Below are 20,475 nucleotides of genomic sequence, written 5' to 3' on the forward strand. Positions count from 1 at the left end.
TTGACTATTGCAATAGCCTCCTCCTGAATCTACCTTCTTCCACTCAGCGACCCCCTCAAGTTAATCCAGAATAGGGCAGAAAGACTTATCCTTGGCCTTAAATCCAGGGACTGCATCTCTCCTGCCCTAAAAAGTGTTCATTGGCTCCCGCTTGCTGCACGGATTAAATACACAGGTTGTCTGGGCCTGTGGACCACACAATCTTTAACTTTATCTCACTAAATACTCTCCTTCTATACCTCTATGTTCCTCTGGCACCAACTCTCTGTGTGTAAAGAGTTTCGCTAAACAGAGAGCAGGTGGTTGATGACACTCCTCCGCTGGCTGCCTCGTATGAAACAGCCTCCCCGTCTCTGTGCGCCTTGAGCAGAACTCCCTTAAATTCAGGAAGCTCCTTGAGACTTTCCTCTTTACCCCCTCCTTCTCCCCTCTGCTAATTTGCGCAGCTGCTGCGATTGGTGTCCTAGGCCCTGATGCATTGTTGGGGGCCCCTGACCTCCCATCACAAACGTCCCAGCTCCTGTCTACCCTCAGCACTTGCACGTGCAATCCCTCTGTCTTGGAGGCTCACACTTCGCCATCGGGCCCCTGGCCGTGTAGCACTCTCCTCACCATGCACTTCTACTATGCACTTATCTGTGGCTCATCGATGAGCAGATGCTTAGCACTCCCCCCCTTCCCTCTTCCTTGCTGTGCTTGCACGTTCTGAATACTCACAAGGCATAGTAGGATTGATCTTTTTTGCCCCTTTCTTTTCCGCCACTGTTTAATTTTTTATCTTTACTAATGTGTTTCACACTCAGTTTCCCTCCCTTTGCTGTGTGGGTGTTTAAAAACAGTATTTAGTTGCAGTATAGGCACCTAACAAGTGAACAATCAATAAATAAATACTAGGAAGGGTGTTTTGATGTGATAATGGTAAGAGGTTTGGGAGTGCTAGGGTGGTGTACCACATTCTTCCTAGGTAATTGTCCTTGTCGTAAGGGGGTGGGATCCTCCCACTGTGCACCAGCCCCAGTGGGATTATCGGGTAGTGGCCTCACCTCCCTGGCCTCATGGGAAGGTGCTCCCCCTCTGGGAGAAGTGACGACATCTAGGGATTCGTCACACTGTATTGGTAGAGGTTGAGATGCCAATGGGACATATGAACAAAACCAACCGAGGATAACTACTACTTTCAAACACTTTAGTATCCTCCATAGCTTATCCAAGTTATTTCTTGACCAGTTATCAAGGAGCACTTTTGTGACACGCTCTCTGTACCCTCAAAGTAGTTCCGCATACCATAGTTTTATCATATCAGTACCATCCTAGGTAACTATCCCCTATAACCAGAATAGCAAAGAGAATATTTAATTTATCATTTTATAACTGAATTTTCCCATTACACCGGCAAGGCAAAGAGAACCTTTCATCACACCTTTCCTCAAACATTCCACACCGCAGGTTAGGAAAGAGTACCATTCAATCATCACATCCTCCTTTAACTACCCAGGGATCCAAGCTTAGCATGGAGTACTTATCTTTCCCTAACTGAACTATTCCAGGATAATACCATAACACTGTGCACCCTAGGCTATCTGTGCCATCCTAGGAAAGAAAGATTCCACCCTATCTGAACAATTCCAGGACAATAATTAAAGTACTTGTCATCACCTTGTGGTTGACACCCCCAGGCCAAGAGAACAGAACAGAGTACCTTAAAATGAAATGCACGCTATCATGACACCAGCATAGGGTAACACCACCTTGCCAGAGCCATCCTAGGATGATACCTGGGTTTGAAATAAAGGTTTAATGAGCAGGAGCTAAAAGCTGCTCTAGGGACCATCCCACAAGCAGGAGCAAGGATAGCATGCTGAACATCTATCTCCCACATGAGACGTGTCGGAGAAACGAGGTTCACGCATCGGTTTTAGGTGATGACAAACAGGAATCTTATTCTTTGGCTTGCAAGTCAAGGAAACAGCATGTTGCATCTAACAGGACCCCACCAGACAGACCTGTCACCACCCTTCAGATGCCTTACTTTAATAGAGCGGTAGTCACTACACTGAAAAATTATCGAGATAAGCAATCACTAGGCTTTCCAGCACATTTTGTCTGCCAAAACAATAGACCCATTCATTTCAAGGAAGTGTGTCTTATGTTAATTTCCACTTGTGACATAATAGGACTATTTCCCTTCTGCCGATCGTGGTGAAGGAGCGTTGGGCATCCACCAACGTAATGACTTCTGGTGGCAGTATTGTCCTTACAATTCTAAGCTTGTTTTGTCCACTGTGAGGTGACCTTCGCCCTTGGCCCAATTACTGCGGCTCGACAGCGGCTTTTAGTCCAATTATTGGCTCACATGGTAGTGTGAATTCATAGTTCATGTCCAAAACCAAATTAGGACATGGCAGGCCTCCGAAAGGTCCCCTCAGCAAAGAACATCGAAGGGAAAGTGGGTGATAGTGTGGTGGGCCAGGAACAAATGAATTACAATTCCATCCACCTGAAAGAAAACATTTCCCCCCTTTACCCATCAGAATATTTTTATTAGCAATCTTTTTTCCCCAAAGATGCTAAGTATAATTTTCGTCCATTACATACCATCCTTTAATGCTTTAAATGTATGCTAGATGGTTTACTAGTATTTCTTTCTATGGATTCCCATACACACAATTAATATCACGTAGATATGTTCATGATCTGGGGAATCTAAAGTAGCTCTTTGGTAGCTATATGTGTCAAGCTAACCAGGCTCTTCTATGCAGTGAGCAGAGCTAATAGCTCCAAGCAAATGTGATCCCTGCAACACAATGATACCTTTATTCACAACTTGTCTGAACTTTTTCAGGACAGTTTTTAGCACCTTTCACTAAAAAGTGCATAAAGCATCAACAGAAGAGTAACAGAATGCTTTGCGTTGCAACCGGTCTATATCAGAATAGGACAACAACAGAGTGCCTTCAATTCCACTCAGTCTAAAAAATACGGCTTTGCGATGAAAAATGTTTAATCACAGCATAGCTAGTGTAGACCTCAGGTGTACACATTACATTTAATCTAAGCCTGAGTATCCCTGCCACTGTATGTTGCGTTCATGATGCCGGCAGCTGTGGCCACAATATATGTAGATAACACTGCCACTGCAAATCACCTTCATGATACTGCGCACACGAAAATATACGGCGACATTACCACTTTGTATCAAGTTCATGAAGTTGGACCCACAATATATGTCAGCATTGCAAATATCACATTTTTATTGCTTCGGTTGACTTACAACCTTTCCACATTAAAAACACCAAATATATCATACAGACTTTTCTCAAATGTTAAAAAAGGATTCGAACGTTTAAATATATACAGTTGTAAAAAAATGTCTTCATGAGTTCATATAGTGATAAGAGCGATACAAATTCGGTCACTTAGCATTCTTATACACACTGGCAATTCATAGAGAGTGTTCAAAAATATATAGTAGAAGACATACATTTGGGACCAATGTATAATACAAATAAAATGGGCTCAATCTTTATCTAGGTAGCAAGGTAAAACAAGCCTCTGCTTAATATGTTCGATGTCAATGTTATCAATGGTGTATTGCTTATAGACTTTAAACCTATCGCACAATAAAAGTTCTAAAATACGTTTAGGTAGTTTTAGGCAAAAAAGAACATCATTACAATCGAGTTTGAATATGATATGATAGTTTATTTATATAGCGCCTATTCACAATGTGTTTCAAAGCGCTTCACGGAAAGGAAGGGAAGAAGGGAAAAATACAAGGACATTCTTACAGGACATGAACAACAAGAATGTGAAATTAACCATCGTACTCGGTCTGGCGACATTCCAGATAGAGCAAGTGCAAAGACACAGATAGGAAGGAATGGTTAACAGACAGGCAACTACTGTAATAGGCCGGACGACATTTCTGGTAGAGCCAGAATTTTACAAGAGGAGAGGGAGAAGGGATGAGAAGGATGGCGAGGAATAAAACAAGCGACTATCGTACTAGGCCTGACGACATTTCAGATACAGCAAGTGCAAAGACAGATAAGAAGGAATGGGAAACAGACAGGCGGCTGGCTACCGTACTAGGCCTGGCAACATTTCTGGTAGAGACATAATGTTACAAGAGGAGAGGGAGAAGGGATGAGAATGATAGAGAGGAACAAAACAAGTGACTATCGTACTAGGCCTGACATTTCAGATGGTATTGTACAAAATTACCTACTCCCAAAAGTTCGACCCCCAATTTTCCATATATATATATATGTGTGGCAGGGTAAAGTGAATAAACCATGAATAGGGCTAAGGTGGGGAGCTGTGGGTGGTCTCCCCCACATATATATTTGCGGAAGATTTAAAGAAAAAAAAAGTTTTGGGAGTCAAACTTTTCGGTTCGGTAAAATCATGTAGATCCTTTCAGATAGTGCTGGAAGGGAGGGGGGGAACAAATAAGGGAGGGAGGGAGTAGACAAATGTTGCTATCATCCTAGGTCTAGGGACAATTCTGATAGAATAAGTGCATAGAAAAGAAAGGGAGGGCAGAGGGAGGGAGAAGGGACAGGAGGAGAGAACAGAGAATAAACTGAAAAAGCGCACAGAAGCAGAGGGGAGAGTGAATACAGTTGCAGAGGTCAGCAAAACACAATGCTGCAGGGAACAGAGAATGAAAGCAAGGAATCAAGACGGGCACAGCATGATTCAGGACCACCCTGAGTGTGAGATCCCGGGGAGGTCCAGCATGAGAGTTGAGAAGGTGAAACACCAAGTCAATGTGTCCATAAAGTCAAATCCAAGCGTTGGCAACAGGTCGTTGATGGTCAGACAATAATGAATATTCTTACCTTAATAAGTGCAAAGAATTAATGGCTGGAAAAATTACAGAGTTAGCTTCCCCTTGAAAATACTAGTCCATAATATGTCATGAGAAACAAAGGAGAAATTTCTGGAGAGGCGTTCTAAATAGAAACTCCTGCTTTGTGATAAAATCGGGCAATAAAGAGATGTTTACGCGTTTTGATTTCTGTATGGTTTTTGCAGAATCTTTAGGTTCTGAGAGATTTAGGCACGTTTGTTCTTCGCGCAGTAACTTTGCGAGTTGGCCAGAGATTTAGTCTAAAACGTAAATACATGGTTCTAATTTGTGGGCACGGAAACATGATTAAGTATCTCTCTGGCCTGTTCAAAGATTTGGGTGGGAAATCATCCATTTTGAAATGTGCGTACTGCAAGCACTATTGCCGTGATATGATCCAATCATATCATCATAGTTTTGGTTTGGCCCGTTCAGGGTCAGTTATCAATAGATTTAGAGAAATTCCTGCTGCTAACATAGTAGCTGAGATATGCTTTTCCAAGGTATAAGATTTTTTTACATCTAATTTAAAATGTATTGTCAACATTGATGGGAGAGATACTTCAGTCTCATTGGTGACACATTTTTTGTATAGATTAAGCATTTTCCAACTGCATATTACACCCAAGATAATAAGTCAAATGCATGGCGAATTATGCACATGGGTTGGCTGGGGGAGAGAGGCACATTTTTTTCCAGAATTGACTTTCTAGTTTGGTCCAGAAAGTCGAGTCCTGGTAAGCTCTCGTCTCTGCTTCATACATTATGGCTGGCATTATTTCTTGCTTGTAGAACTTTATGACCGGCATTAGGGAGAATTTGCAGTGCTTTTTAGGGATAATTCTTGCTTGAATTGCAGAAGTATGGACTTTTCTCTCTAAGTCAGCCTATATGGCAGTCAGACGGATGATTGTTAGTATTTTACCCTAAGTACCAATATTGATTTGTTGTTTCAATAGGTTGACCATAGAGTCGAAACTTGTATTTGTTTTTCTTAATTAAGTGGGCTGTACCACAGATCAGAATGTTTGTCTTAGCCAAGTTGATAATGAGTTGATTAAGCTCAACATAGGTATCCAATGCCGAGTGTAAGTTCTGTAAACCTTTTGGTGTATAAAAAACTAGAACTAAATCATCCGCATATAAAAGCTATGATAGTGGGTAAGTGCCGATCTTCGGGGATCTGATACTACTGCTTTCAATGAGCGTTCAATATCAGCAATGAAGTAACTAAACAAAGAGGAGGCTAAAATGCACCCCTGTTTTAAGCCACGATTTGTTGCAATTGGTTCAGACAAGTTACCATCTATGGTCAGCCGTACTTGTATTTGATCTTTTTGTATGCAATCACACAATTAAAGCTTGAATGTAAGCGGGGCAGTTGTCTTTTTGCAGTTTTATTAACAGAAGTTCTCTTGACATGGAGTCAAAAGCTACCTTGAAGTCAATAAAGGCCATGTAGATTGGTTGTTTTGTCTGTATGCCGTAGCTTTTGATCGCACATAAAGCGAATAAGTCAATGGATGTGCCCATGGCAGGAACAAACTCTGTCTGGTGGGTGTCAAAGACTTTTGCCTCTTTAACCCATGTTAATAGGTCCTTTAATAGTAACCTTGAAAATATTTTGCCAGGAATGTCCAAGAGGGCAATTGGACTACAGTTCTCCGACTGTTCGCGGTCACCCTTTTCAAAAATCGGTACTACAACAGATTTTCTCGATGTCGGAAGAATTTGTCTTTTTTGATGACCTTGGAAAAGATGGTAAACAGGATAGAGGCCATTCCTCTGGATGGGATTTTAACATATGGTTAGTTAGGCAGTTAGGGGCTGGAGCCCGGGACGTGCTTAGTTTTTTTATCTGAATCATTACGTCAAACTATCAATGCTCATATTTTTGATTGATGTCCATTCGCCTAGATCTTCAAAGTTGTGGGCTAAGAGGATGGCAATAAACAAAGCAATTAGAGCTATGAAGTCCTCTTTATTAGGGGGCTGTGTGGCAGAGGACTAGTGCAAACATATATATAGAAGAAAATGCCACAAAAACAGCTACCCACCTACACACGTGCTAAGTATGTTTAGTTGCAGAAAGTGCTATCTTTCATGTCGATTGATTGATAACTACAGAAACAATAGAGATATACATCCTTTAATTTATGAATACAAAACACTAAAAAAAATGTATATTAAAAAGACGAAAAATGCATTTTGTTTACACCTAACATCACATAAAAGACATTTAGTGAAAGTCAATATTTTCAACCAACCAAAACGATTTCTTTGAACTTGACACAATCATCATATATCAGCGATGTTGTGAGTTGAACATCTTGTTGTTTCATAGAACCTCAAATTGTAATTAGCTTGTCCTTGACTCTGTCGACACCAAGAAGTGTGTTTCTGGGTACTAGCAATAATTATTAAAAGAAAAAACACTCTGTAGCCAGCTAAAGATGCTATAGGATCTGTGCTGAACCCGTCTTCAGGACTTTTTATAATAACACCCGAAGTTGAATGTCAAAGGTAGTTCATTGGTTGATGTCCTTCACTTACGGCAATCTTTCAATTACTTGGTTGACGTGTGTGGCCTCAAATTAAGTGAAAATGTGGACAAAATTCAGTTGCAACATCCGGCAGCCACAGGTTGAGGTCGCCGTGAGGAATCAGCAGCGTTGAAGTGAGAGAACTACAATTAAAAACATGTTACAAAGATTGGGCGAGCACCAGATTACGGTACCATCGGACAAGACACGTGAAAAACACACTAGCAGCTGTCGAAGTCAATGAAAGAATATCCTTCCTTTCGTCTGAAGTTCTAACAATTGTGAAGATTCACAGTCCGGACAACTGAATTTCGTCCACATTTTCACTTAATTACAGCTTCAAGCATAGGCAGCGGTGCTTGTCTGGGAAATTAAACTCTACAGGGTGTCGGTTGTGCAAAGGCGACAGATAAGGGAGAGGAAGCCGATGAGGAATTCGAAAAACATGATCAGTGATTCAGACAGTATGGACGATAATGGTCTCAATTGTGGCAGGTCCTCTACGTTCTGGTGATCGACCCCCTGCATTTTAACATGCATATCACAGCAGGACTTTTCATTCCAGCCAGAAGATATGTACTCGCCTTCACAATCTGGGATTCATACGGTCCAGGGCGGTCATCCGCGGTTTAATTAGGTGATGCCAAAGAAGTGGGATTAACACTCTCCACATGTGTATGTCTACTGAGCAAAGACAAACACTCATCCTGCACAGGGTTAATATTTGCAATGACTAATCACATCAGCAGGCAGTATGCCAATGTGAGGCTAGGCGTGAGATGGACTAATGGGAAAACTGGGCACAGGTAAAAGAGATGTCGAGTCAGACTGGACAAGAGCCGAGTCTGCAAATCAGCACTGTATCTGAAATCTCGATAGCAGCTAGCAACTTTTTACCGCTATGAGTAATTGCATCATGAACAGGCCTGAATGCAGATATGGGCAAAATTCACGTATATCAGCCGTTTGAAATTGAATGTTTCTGCGCGTTCGTGCTATTAATAGAGGCGGGGACAATTTTGAACAGTGTGGTTTCACAATCTTACATATTGCTGTTTTTACAATAGAGGATGTACAATCAGTAGTCGGCATAGCTGTTTTTAAAGTGTAAACGTAGCTCATATTTTCTCCCCCGCACTATTCTGTGATTGCAATAAAAATATATGTAAACACAGGTAGCAAAGAAGGTAAAGGTTCTGCAAAGTGAACCACTAGCTAACAATACAACTGACAAGATATGTGCTCACAGACTACCCGCGACCCAGCGAAACTGCCCAACTGCACTCAGCAAAGCACTCCAGCAAATGTATGCGCCCAAAGCACGCAGCCAGCTGCTTTTGTAGGTGGTGGAAAAAAGGGGTGGAGCGAAATTCAATTTTTTTTAACTTAAATTAAATGTCCATATGAAGTCCACATGAATTAAAAGTAGAAGCGGTCAACAGTAAAGGCCCTTCCTGCCGTTAACTGCACTCAGCAAAGCACTCTGGCAAATGCCATATGAAGAGGGTTAATTTTAAGCAATATGTCTATCCTGTGTTTTAATTGTCTATTGATGAAATTAAAGGATTATCACCTGAACGCTGATGCAGCTGCGTAAGAGAGACTGTTTATTCACCTAACAGCTGCCCCCAAATACCAATACAATCATCAATTAGGCACAATGCGCTGGGTCCCGTTTAGTCATAATACCAACACCAATACAATAATTGCAATTTGTAATTAAATGTATTGTAATGTTATTCACTATGCCACTGTGCCAACACAAACCAATCGGTGCACATGCATGTGCTTCACCCCTGTGAGGTTTTGTCAAGGCTGTTCTCCAAAGAAATATTTAAAACAAATCTAGTCACACTTGTACATACATTGATTGTAAAGGATAATTTTATGCTGTAAACCTTAATTCAAGATTCAATTAGAGTGCATTAGATATCCACGGGTAGGTTTCTTTGTGGCTAATTAGAAATGCTCCAATTTCGGGGAAAAACAGAAGAGAAAGGAACGGACAAATGGGAAATCAACCCAAATACTGGAGTGTCTTTATGTGCCATGAATTCACATTCATCGCTTATCCAATCCTATTGGTATATAGATTCATCATTCCAGTAATGTTCATTCATTTGAAGTTTCTATTGCTAATATGAGGCAACATTTCCATTTTCCATTCTATGGTTAGTTCAGAATATAATGAAAATTGTATTCATCAACAATATTTAGTGTTGAAGTAGTAAAATGGTTTGTTATTTCAAATTATTATTGTATTTTACCTGAGCCCCATTTCTTATTCTTGAAGTAACAGTTTTCTTTCCATCAATTTACAATTTTTTTCATGATATGCTATACCTGACTTTTTTTTTTTTAGAGGATATTCCTTATGAAGTGATATCTTGTACTGGTTAGTCCTTCTATTAAAAAATAGAAGAATCAGCTTAAGTATCCTAAAAATATTACCAGACTGCTCCTACGTGTCTAACCTTATTAACTGGCCCAGTTCCATTAAGTCTTTCATAAAGCAGTGTTCTGCGTGCCTACGTGCTCACGTCATCTTCACTATATTTATATTGTGAATGATGTCACGCTTCCATGTGATGACCTCACATATGTAAAGAACAATGACATCCATTTTCAAAACATCCTTTTGCTGCGCATGAAGTCCATTAGATCTGTCTGTATCGTCTATATCTAGTACAAAAATTGTGTATCCTATATGATCAGTGTGGTGCTACTCACTTGGAAAATAATTTTTAAAAAAACAAGACCATTAAACTAATTAATTATTTAAAAAATGTAATTGTTGGGAAGAAGTGGACCCTCCCACAGGGCTTCTGGGGGTCCCGGGTACAGGAGGCCCAACACCTCCCTTTTGCCAAAAGGAATGCAAGAGTCCAAGCAAGCAGCATGTTGCAAAACTGTGGTTTATTTCTGGCCCGCAAACACACAGGAATCCGTGCACGAAGGGAAGTCCAGTCACTGCCTGCAGAGCCGGGCTGCAAGCTCTTTTTCTGAGACACAGCAGCCTGCTGACATCACAACCTGGGTCAATTCCCAGGACATGTCTCATTCTGATTGGGTGCTGAGTTACTGGCCATATATAGCTCCCTTATAGAAACCCTGTTAATTGGTCCTACATAGTCAGACCTTTCTCATAGAAGAGTCTTTGGCTAGCTGACAAAGCTACTGAGTCACGTGCCCTGCCACCACACTCTGGGTCAAATTAGCTGTATTTTATGAGAATTATTAAAGCTGTCTGCGCTTAGTTCACTCCCATTCAGAAGAAAATAATGTTATCTTGTTACAAGAAAAGTGTTTATCTTGTTACACGAACTTGGCTGGGCTGGGCTTGCAGGATGCATTCCTGTGTCTCGCGCCGTCCCTGCGCCACTGGACTTCAGTGAGAAGTGTATTTGGCTGTAATGTCCTGAAGCCGGGCATGGCTTACACTGTGCCACTTGATAATGCATGAATTAATGAGTTATACCGCTGTTATGTGGTCCACATACCTTTACCTTTCCATAGGGTTAATTCATGTGAGCATCTGCAAGCCTTTAAACAGGAATTTGTTTGTTTTGGTAGATTCTGCATGCTGGTATTGCTGCATTGAGGCTAATGTAGCATGTCTTCTTAGCGCTTTTAGTCAATACTGTCAATTGAAGTGTCTCTGCTAGCACCCAGAAGCTCTTCATCCACTCTGGGCAAGGTTTGTTTTACTTTTAGGTTGCAATGTTGGTGAAGTGGGTGTCTTTCAGCATATTTGTCACCCATGGGCGCACTGGGGACTGGTGCAAAATGGTGAGTGCGATCATTATTCTTACCGCTGTTCTTGCTGTTAATGTGTCTGTGGTGAGAGGGGCAAGAGTAGATTTCGGATTTTCCTCTTCATAATCATACTGTTGTTGAGAGTCTATCCCCAACCTGGAGGATATATCTATTAAAGATACTCCTTTACAATTCTGGCTTATGGTATCACTGCATCTTAAATACCTCTCCACAAGCAGAAAGTTCACCCTTATTTCTACCCAGCATGGCAGGCACTATACAAGATTGTAGCAGACAAAGCCACTGAGCCGACTGTTGATATTTAGGGCAACAGTACAGATGGTGGACTTATCACAGCATGACAAACTCAAACACAACACCACCCTGCATGGGGATCAATACATTCTGCTTATTTGTGCTTGAAAACGTGGGAAGAACCCCTTTCATCAATGGGGAAGACAGTTTTTTTTATAGCTAAGAGGGATACCTGCATATTATGAAAGTCATTAAAATAACTACCATTTTGAGGAAATCCTCCATCTGTTTCCTGCTAAGCCATGGTCTGTGAGTGTGCAGTTGGTTGCAGGTTCAAAATGATTGGCTTGGGCTCATTCATTTCGTATGCCAATTTATGTGGTCCAAGTATATAAGGCAATGCAACTTATGCCCCAGGCATTTCTATTACTGGAGCACCACAGTGGTGTGGTTTAAAAGAGGGACACCTATTTGGCAGACAGCTCTTTCATGATATATATGAGGTTCGTACTTAAGTGTTTGCCACCTCCTGAAATTAACATGGTTGTGACTGCTTCAGGGGGACTATAGAGCTTTTTGGAAAACAAGTCTAGATATTGTGTCAGACTCATGTAAGACAAGTCATGGTGTCATCATGGGTATTCTTCCATGGATCATACAACTGGCATTTTTCAAAGCATGGTCTGGGTCCCAGATGGGCAGGGAATGGGCTATCCAGTGAAACTGGGAGTGTGCAAATCTGGAACCATGAGCATTCGAGACCCCGGAGAGTTCCATCTTATACCTCATTAGCATTAGCTCCTGTGAAGACTGTAGAGGAGGGTCCTTAACGGACACCCCTCAAGAAGTAGTAGATGTTAGATGGCTCCTTACAGCTACCTTCATTCTAGGGATGTGTTGAAGATTAAAAACAGCAGACGGCTGACTGATATGTGAACTGATCATAGCGGCATAAGCACCATGTTTCCAAATACCAGCTACTCCAGGAGCTAGTCTTGTTCCTGAGTATAAGGAGGAAACAATTGGACCAGGATTTCTTTGGTAGGTCGCCCTCTTTTTTCCGAGCATTGGTAGGGAACCCTTTTGCACCTGACAGTAATTGAACTGCAGTAATGCTTTTGTTCTTATTCTTCTTATATTTGAGCTTTGCTGGTACTGGTAGGCACAATGTGGAATTTAGTGGGTACACTTAACTTTTCTTGTGCCAGTTATAATGTTCTTATGCTGTAACAATGTCTCATAATCATACAAGCACAACCAGAAGAGGTTGAAACAACTACAGCTCTCAATGAGAAATGAAAGAAGCATGGGTGTCATTTGGGGGTTGCCAGGGGTCACAGCTGCGACCCCTGTGGTTGCTACCCCTGTATTTAAAAATAAATGGTTTATTTTTATTTTTTATTTCCTTTTTAAAATGGAAGCTCCTGGGTAGAAGAAATGGGACGTTACCTCTGTGTTTGAATGTTCTGGGTGGATGGGTGCCTGTGTGGAGAATGCAGTGAGAGTGGATGTAGGAGAAGGTGTATGAGAGTGACTGGTGAGTGAATGAGTAGGAATGTGAAAGTATGTGCTTGAATGTTCTGGGTAGAAACACTGGTGTTAGGCACAGCTTAAGGTTGTATGGCATCACTTCCCATGTTGTCACTTGAAGGCAGGGTCAAATGACATCACTTCCTGCAATGTCCTCAATCAAGGATCGTGTGATTTCACTTCCGCTACTCCGGCATTTTGGTGAAATGACGTCCCTGGAGAGGAGATACCTGGGTGGGTATATTTTTAAAGCTCAGAGCCAGTAACAAGTCCACCAGCAAAATTGGGCTCCTCTGGCCTTGGCTCAAGTTAAACTGCTAGCACTTCGAGAAGTCTTCTGAAGTTAGGGTGTTTCAACACAACTGGCTGTTCTCCAATGGACAAAACACTAAAGGACCCTTTCATCTGATGCACAAGTCTCACATTCCTGTTTTGCGATGGTCAGCCCAGAAAGAAGTGGCGAACATGTGAAAAACAGTACTTGTACACCTCTTGTGCCCATGCTGTGAGGCCGTGAAACTCAAGGAAAGCACATGCTTTAGAGTACTTAGAACATGGGTGGAATATTCTTTAGCGTTCTGCCAAAACTTATGTACACATCCTGTAAGCATGTCTGAAGAACTGTGCATGGAAACAATGTAGACTGGACCCATGAAGGTCAGCCTCTGAGTATTGGGACATGCAGCAAACGCTGTCTTTAAATATGGTAGGGTATGTGTATATGTTGGAGTCCAGTAACTCATCAATTGAAGCAAACTAAGCAGACAGGCAGTACTGTCAACTGTAAAAAAAAAGAAATAAACAGAAATTAAATGACAATAGTCCGCCTGCCAGACTTTATCCTTAAAGTAGAATCGCCATGTGTATCTTCTTACAAAGATTGTAAATTATTCTTTCAAATTGGATTCAGAGTTAACCATGAAGGAATCCGTAACAAAGGCTCAAATTTCAGACCAGCATTGGGAAAAACAGGTGAACATTTTGAAAGTATGTGGCAAGCAAGAATTATTGGGTACGTGCTCCAGAAAGACTTTCCGATTATAAACATCTGTACTGCCAAACATTGTGGAAAGTAATTGAAATGTTAGCTACATTTTGCAAATGCAGCACTAAAGCACATAGAGGAATTTGGTTTTAATACACAAAAAGGGACACTGAATAACAAACTCGGCTTTCATAGAGAACAGTTTTGGGTGAGATCCCGGCAATCTGAGACCGATAACAAATTGCAATTTCTTGCTAAAAGTACTTGACAGGATAGCAACTTCAAGCATACGTGGAATCCAATAATGTACTATATGGTCAGCAATCCAGATTTCGCACAGCTCACAGTACTGAGACCGCCATGTTGGACCTGCAGACACACATGCTAAGCATCGTGGAAAAGGGGGAACACTGGTCTCCTCCTGCTGCTAGACCTTAGCGCGGCCTTCAATCTATTAGACCATAATCAACTCAAATCGGCTTTAGTGAAGGTCGCTAATTGCTCCCCTGAAGCAATTAGCTGGCTAGACTCCTTGTCAAGAGAGAAAATCCAGGGTTCATTGGGGTAACAATTTTTCATTCATGGAGACAATTGGCTGTGGTGTGCCTCAAGGAGCCAGCCTGTCTACGCTACTCTTTAATCTGTACATAAGATTCTTATGTCTGGTCCTTGACAAATTGGGTGCCTTTTTCACCAACTACGCTGATTACACTCAGCTGGTGGTGGAATTGAGGGGGGACTACGAACAGGATAGCGCAAGGGTGGAAGAAGTCTACAAATCCATAGAGAACTGGATGAATAACAACTGGCTATGTCTAAATGCAAATGAGACGGAGCTAATGGTCTTCGTTCCAAGCCATGCCAGAGCCAAACTTAACAGCTCATATCAATCCTTCCGCATAAACAACATCCAAATCAAGGTGGTAGACAGAGTAAAAACATAAGGGATGTACATAGATTTGTCCATGAGTGCCGAAGCCCATATTCTCCAATTAAATAAGAACTGCTCATACCACCTTTGTCTCCTCAAGTCAATCCACCCCTATCTGAGCGAAGACAATTGTTCAACAATAGGCAGAGCCACCATCCTATCAAGGCTGGGTTACAGCAACACCGTTATGCTGGGCGCAAATAAGGGTCATATCGCCAAATGCCAAACTATCCAAAATAATGCGGTAAGTATTATAAAAAAGAAGTCCGAAAAGGAACACATAAGCGAGGATAGAAGGAATTACCACTGGTTAACCGTTGAGGAAAGAATTGCATTTAAGGCTATGACGCTGACACACAGATGCATCCACGGGATACCCCGTCCTACCTGAAAAGCAAACTGGTCACGAACGTACCAAAACGGGCCATCAGGTCGGACTCAAAAGGTCAAATTGAAATTGCCAGATTAAAAAAGGCCAACGGACTCGGGAAAGCCTTCCATATTAAAGCAGCCACAATGTGTAACAACCTACCCATCTCTTTAAGACTAGATCAGAAATACACAAGTTTCCGGAGAAAACCCAAGACTCTTTTTGTTCAAATGATAAACCGGTCCTAGGAAACTGATACCCCTAAAGACTTAATGAGCGCCTTGTCCTGTGATTTTATGTGTTTTTGTCATATGTCTTCATGTCAGAGACCTGATGTTTGCGAGCTGCTGGCGCTATATAAACAAATAAATAAATAAATACATTAATATATCAACGCTTTCAGCATGATGTTTATTTTTTAAAAATGAACTTAAATAGAACAAAATATTTAGGTTAGATGTCCAAAACAAATACCAAAATACCAATAAAATACTGAAAATATGTGAAAGCATTACGATATTACAATTTTCATATAAGAATGATTTAAACATAAATAGTTTGAAAAAGAACAACAAGGTTTCATGAAGCAGTCCATGTGAATGGCAGGTAAACTTTTTTTAACACAGTAATCGCACTTTGCTCAACTCAATGCTCTCAAGACACATTATGATCGCATCATACACGCATTAGGTTCTTAGGAGAACACACAGTTACAGCAGAACATGTCCCCATAACAGAACGTTTTTCAAAGAGGACAAACAGCTTTTGGCCTGAAATGCTTTACAGCATGTGTTCTAGAAGTAAATTATCTATTACAGAGGCACCAATTACAGGATTTGCTTTGATCTGTCCATAAAATGGTACGAAGTAGATTGGTATAAAAAGGTATTATAAAAGTACTAAAAAAAGAAAAAGAGGCCGTTTCATTACTGTATTGAACGGTTGGTAGAATGATACCAATTTTACATGCAAATGACTAATTGTAGGATATGTAATAGAGTAATTAAATGTGCAAGCTGCAATAAAACGCTTTATCTCAATGTATTGTACCAGAGAGCGTCTTGGAGTAAAGAGCTTGCAAGTATGAATACTTTGCATAATTAGATTTCTTATGTATGCAAAACCAGTTTCGCTGTTATTCTTCAGTCACATCATTTCTCTTAATTTCTAGACTAAAAGGAATGTGTGCTTTCTTTTAATGGCACTACAGATTCTCACAAATGTTACGACCATGCCATATACGTTAAATACACTTTTACTAATCTAATCGTAATGACAGACCAACCAGAACATACACCATTTTTTTTAGACACAAACATGTCATTGAAAACTATTGTTCTATACTAAGCTGTAAACCAACATGGCTTCAAGGGCAGCAGAAGTATGAATGCACTGTTAAAACAGCTTTACTGCATATCAAACAAAGAAACCTTGTTTTTACAGTAGGTTTTCAATTTGCCAAAAAGTACACAGTATGTTAAGTACCAGAGCAAATACAAGCTGTAGCTTGTGGTTAACTTGTAAAACCCCGAATTAGGAATGGCAGATGGGGAACATAGGAATTGGCTAATGTGGTTTGGAATTTAGGATGCCTTAATGAACTGGGTGGGGCTTAAGCTGGGATCCTCAGAAGTCGACTATCGTTTTTGTTTTGTTAAACGGGAAACCCTAGAAAAGTCCTCTCACGTCAACATAGGTGTAATGCTATGAAAAGAATTATGGCGAAAAACACTCATGATTGCAAATAATATATATTTCTTTAATATATTAAAAATTATGGACCGGAATCTGTTTGATTGTAGCCTCAAAGAGATGCGTGTTCTGTGTACCTTTTAAGGTTTCATTGTATGTTATCAATGAACATTCTTTCAGGTTAGTAATACACCTTTCTACAAGAAAAAGGAAATGTGTGAAATTTAAAGAAGGAAGGGTTTGAGTTGCAAGAAAGTACGTTTAGTGGAGTGATCAGGATGCTGATGACTGCAAACCGGAACATTTAAATGAAAACACTATTTCAAATCATATTGTTTATTTGAAAGCTAACAAGCTCAGACAATACCGTTTTCGATGGACGAAAAGACAAGTGGCGTCTCTATTCACTGATGAACTGTGGTCACTTTTGTCCCAACTCAGAGCCTCACTTGTGTCTGGAAGGGCTGCCTCACAAGCCCTTAAGCAGATAAGGCACATTATTTTCGCACATTAAACTTCATAAAATGCGGGTAGGGGTTAAACGCGGTTAAGTTATTTGAAGAATTAATTTTGTACATCTCACCAAAAACCAAAAAGGTACAGATTTTGCTTGCACTTCTGAATCATCAAGTAGAGTCAGCTGTCGTTGTCTGAAATTTCAAGTAATAAGATCCTCCAAGCACGGTTTTTCCTTCAGTGCATTATTTCACAATAGGACCAATGGCTGTCTTGCATGTTGGCATAATGGCAAAATCAAGAGGAAGTTGGAAACAGAACTTCATCAAAAGCACCTAAATGGAAAACCCCCACTCCTGTTGTGGATAACCACTCTCAGTGGTTACTAGAGGTTACCATTAGCATTTAGAAAGTGATGGTAGACACCGTCACTTTCGAAAAACATCATTTGTATTTCAAATAATATATACAATGAAGTATATAAAGTCTTTATAAGCATTTCTTTTTCGGGGAAAAGATAACAAAAACTGGTGCCCAAGGACATATTATTGACATTATTTACTTCAGTGTAAAACAGTGGTATTAAGAGATAGGTTGGTGCGTGACTGGTTCTTATGAAGATAAAGCCATGAAGTCTAGCATGCAACAACGGGAATGCTGACATGCTAGAAACATTCAAATGTAAGCAACCCAGCAACGTGCTTCAGAGTATTGTACTGATTCTAGAGTAATGACCTGTAGCGCACGGATTTGAACTAAGGACCGAGCTCCGTTGTATACAAGATATAGTTCCAGTTTTAACTTCCTGTGGTGTGCAGACAGTTCAGCACTCACACGTTCTGTTTTTGCAAAGGAGTAAGGCATTTTCCTATTGTGACCTGTGTACTTAAATCCTAAACCACAGCATTGTGAAAATGAAATACATGCTTCAAAATGTATTGCTCAATACACCAAACACCCACCAAGTGATCGCTCAATACTATTGTCAGCAGCCACACTCAATGTGATGCAGAAAGTTCTTCAGCCAATTTCAGACTGGTGATAGGAAGTGTATATTGAAGGTAAAAAAAAGGAACATGTATAGGCATTTCAGATCCATAAATAGTCGAGATGTAAACCTGGGAATTAAACAACTGGAAAGGCATTACTAAATATTTAGGCGCAGGAAGTCCATTCCGAGAGAACATGTCATTTGCTGTAAGGGATCTTTGAGAAAGTAGAAACGTACTGTGGCTTGCTTTCTAAAATGGGCGACAGTTCCATACATACACAGTAAGCATTAAAATGTCATTAAACCACGTCTAACTATTGGAATAGCTCATTAAAAAGTCTAAAGCCCTGTTTAGTGGATATCTAATGGAGCGCACCGCTGAAATACTGATGGACCACCTGTATTACTTGAACGCGCACAAAGCATTTGTTGGGCAGGAGGGGGAGCGTTGTCGTCTGTAACCGTCTATAAAAGAAATATTAAAGCATGATTTTGAAATATTTTCACCAATAGACATTGGCAACAAATATAGGACCTGCACATTTATGTCTGCAGTTATTAAACAGTCCTTGAGAACAAAGGCACATTGCATCTGCACCGCAAATAATATTTCAGTTCAGCTTACAAGCAAATACAAATAAAAAAATAAAAAAAACTAGCAACAAGTTTCTCCGGGACATAAGTAAGCCTCACATAAAATACAAATGAACTACTTCTAATTGACGGTCGTCATGGCAAACATAGCCTCAAATGATTGCAATGTCCTTTGCCGTCCCATCATACTAACTGGCAAGATCATTTTGTTCACATTTCTCTGCTCTCCTTCCGCACACCATCCATCATCTTCGGGAGGTAATATCAACAGTGTACATGGTCAGCGGGCGGTAGAACTGCACATCCGGTTGGTCATAGTGTTCTCTGAGCCGCAGGACACTCTGTTGCAAAGGAATTGCATGTCCAGTACAGAGTGTCGCTGTCATCCTACCAGTCTTCAAAGCACACGTCCAAATAAGATAATGGCAATGAAGAGGACCACTAAAGCCAAGAGCAACTGCTGCATCCAGACACAGTGATTTATTTGCTCTTCAAGTCTTTTATTGACTTCCAATAACTGACTCAGCTGTAAAAAGAAACAAAAGAAAAGAAAGTTACTAAGCATAAACTGGATTTGTACACATTTCAAACGTGGCAATTATAAAACAAAGTGATCATATTTATATAAGCATGAAATTGCCCTGGGCATCCAGGAATGGCAAGGATGTTTTAGGCCATTATATTAGCATATGAATATAATGTTAAAATAATGTTGCATTTACTTGTGGATTTTTTTCATTCGAAGGAATACATTAGGTGAATATGTGCATACATTTCTTTGTTAATTTTCTTTTTAGAGGCAAGAACTGTGCCTGGTACGTTGCTATTTTCATGTGGTGGATTTATTAAGTATGGTTCTAGCTTCTGGAAGCAACGAACCGTTGTGCACGGAGAGGGTAATTCCCAGGACTGTTGGGATTTCGGATTGCTTATACAAGAGTGCGGTAGGACAAGCTTGAGTTCCTTCATGAACTGAAGTGTTGGGGGCCAGATACATGTGGGGAGGGGGATTGTCCTCATGTATCATAAATGAAGGCGCATTGTCAGGAGGTAGAAGTGCATCCAAAAAAGCTAGTGGAACTGTGAATGCCGCCGCTGTGTTGTGGAGGGGGAGAACAGCATGGAGCAACACGTCTTAAAGGGATTTGGTGCCTGGGCTCAGTGGGTGGGATTGGCAAAAGTAGGGGGGGGATCCTTGTGGATTATGTTTAGTTTGGTGTTTTTTAGTCAAAACAGCGTCAGCTTCTTTGTGACGGCTATAGAGGCATAGGGAGGTTTCCCTGCTTTAAATTCTAGAAATTCGAATACAAAGTGCAGGCAAGGTGGCCATTTCTGACACTTAATTCCTTGGCCTCCCTGATTCAACATAGGTTGTAGCTGTTGTGCAACAATTTCAATGCACAATAGTTCAAGTGTAAAGAAATCTAGTGGTGGGGTGACCACATCATTTAAAAAAAAATACATTCAAGTGGAGGATGAGGGCAGGGGGCATAACTATGCGTGCTTGCTACTAGCGA

General features: G+C 40.7%; 1 protein-coding gene across 1 annotated transcript in view; it reads right to left on the reverse strand.

Moving 5' to 3' along the window:
* Window positions 1-15,617: 15,617 nt before the first annotated feature.
* Window positions 15,618-20,475, reverse strand: part of MOSPD2 (motile sperm domain containing 2) — an 879,929-nt gene continuing 875,071 nt past the window's right edge. The window contains exon 15 of the mRNA XM_069637064.1: window positions 15,618-19,484. Within this exon, the coding sequence (XP_069493165.1) occupies window positions 19,356-19,484 (129 nt within the window). The 3' untranslated portion in view covers window positions 15,618-19,355. The remainder of the gene's footprint in view (window positions 19,485-20,475) is intronic.

This window comes from Ambystoma mexicanum, chromosome 7p (genome assembly GCF_040938575.1).
Source record: "Ambystoma mexicanum isolate Mex_15411 chromosome 7p, UKY_AmexF1_1, whole genome shotgun sequence".
Lineage (NCBI taxonomy): Eukaryota > Metazoa > Chordata > Amphibia > Caudata > Ambystomatidae > Ambystoma > Ambystoma mexicanum.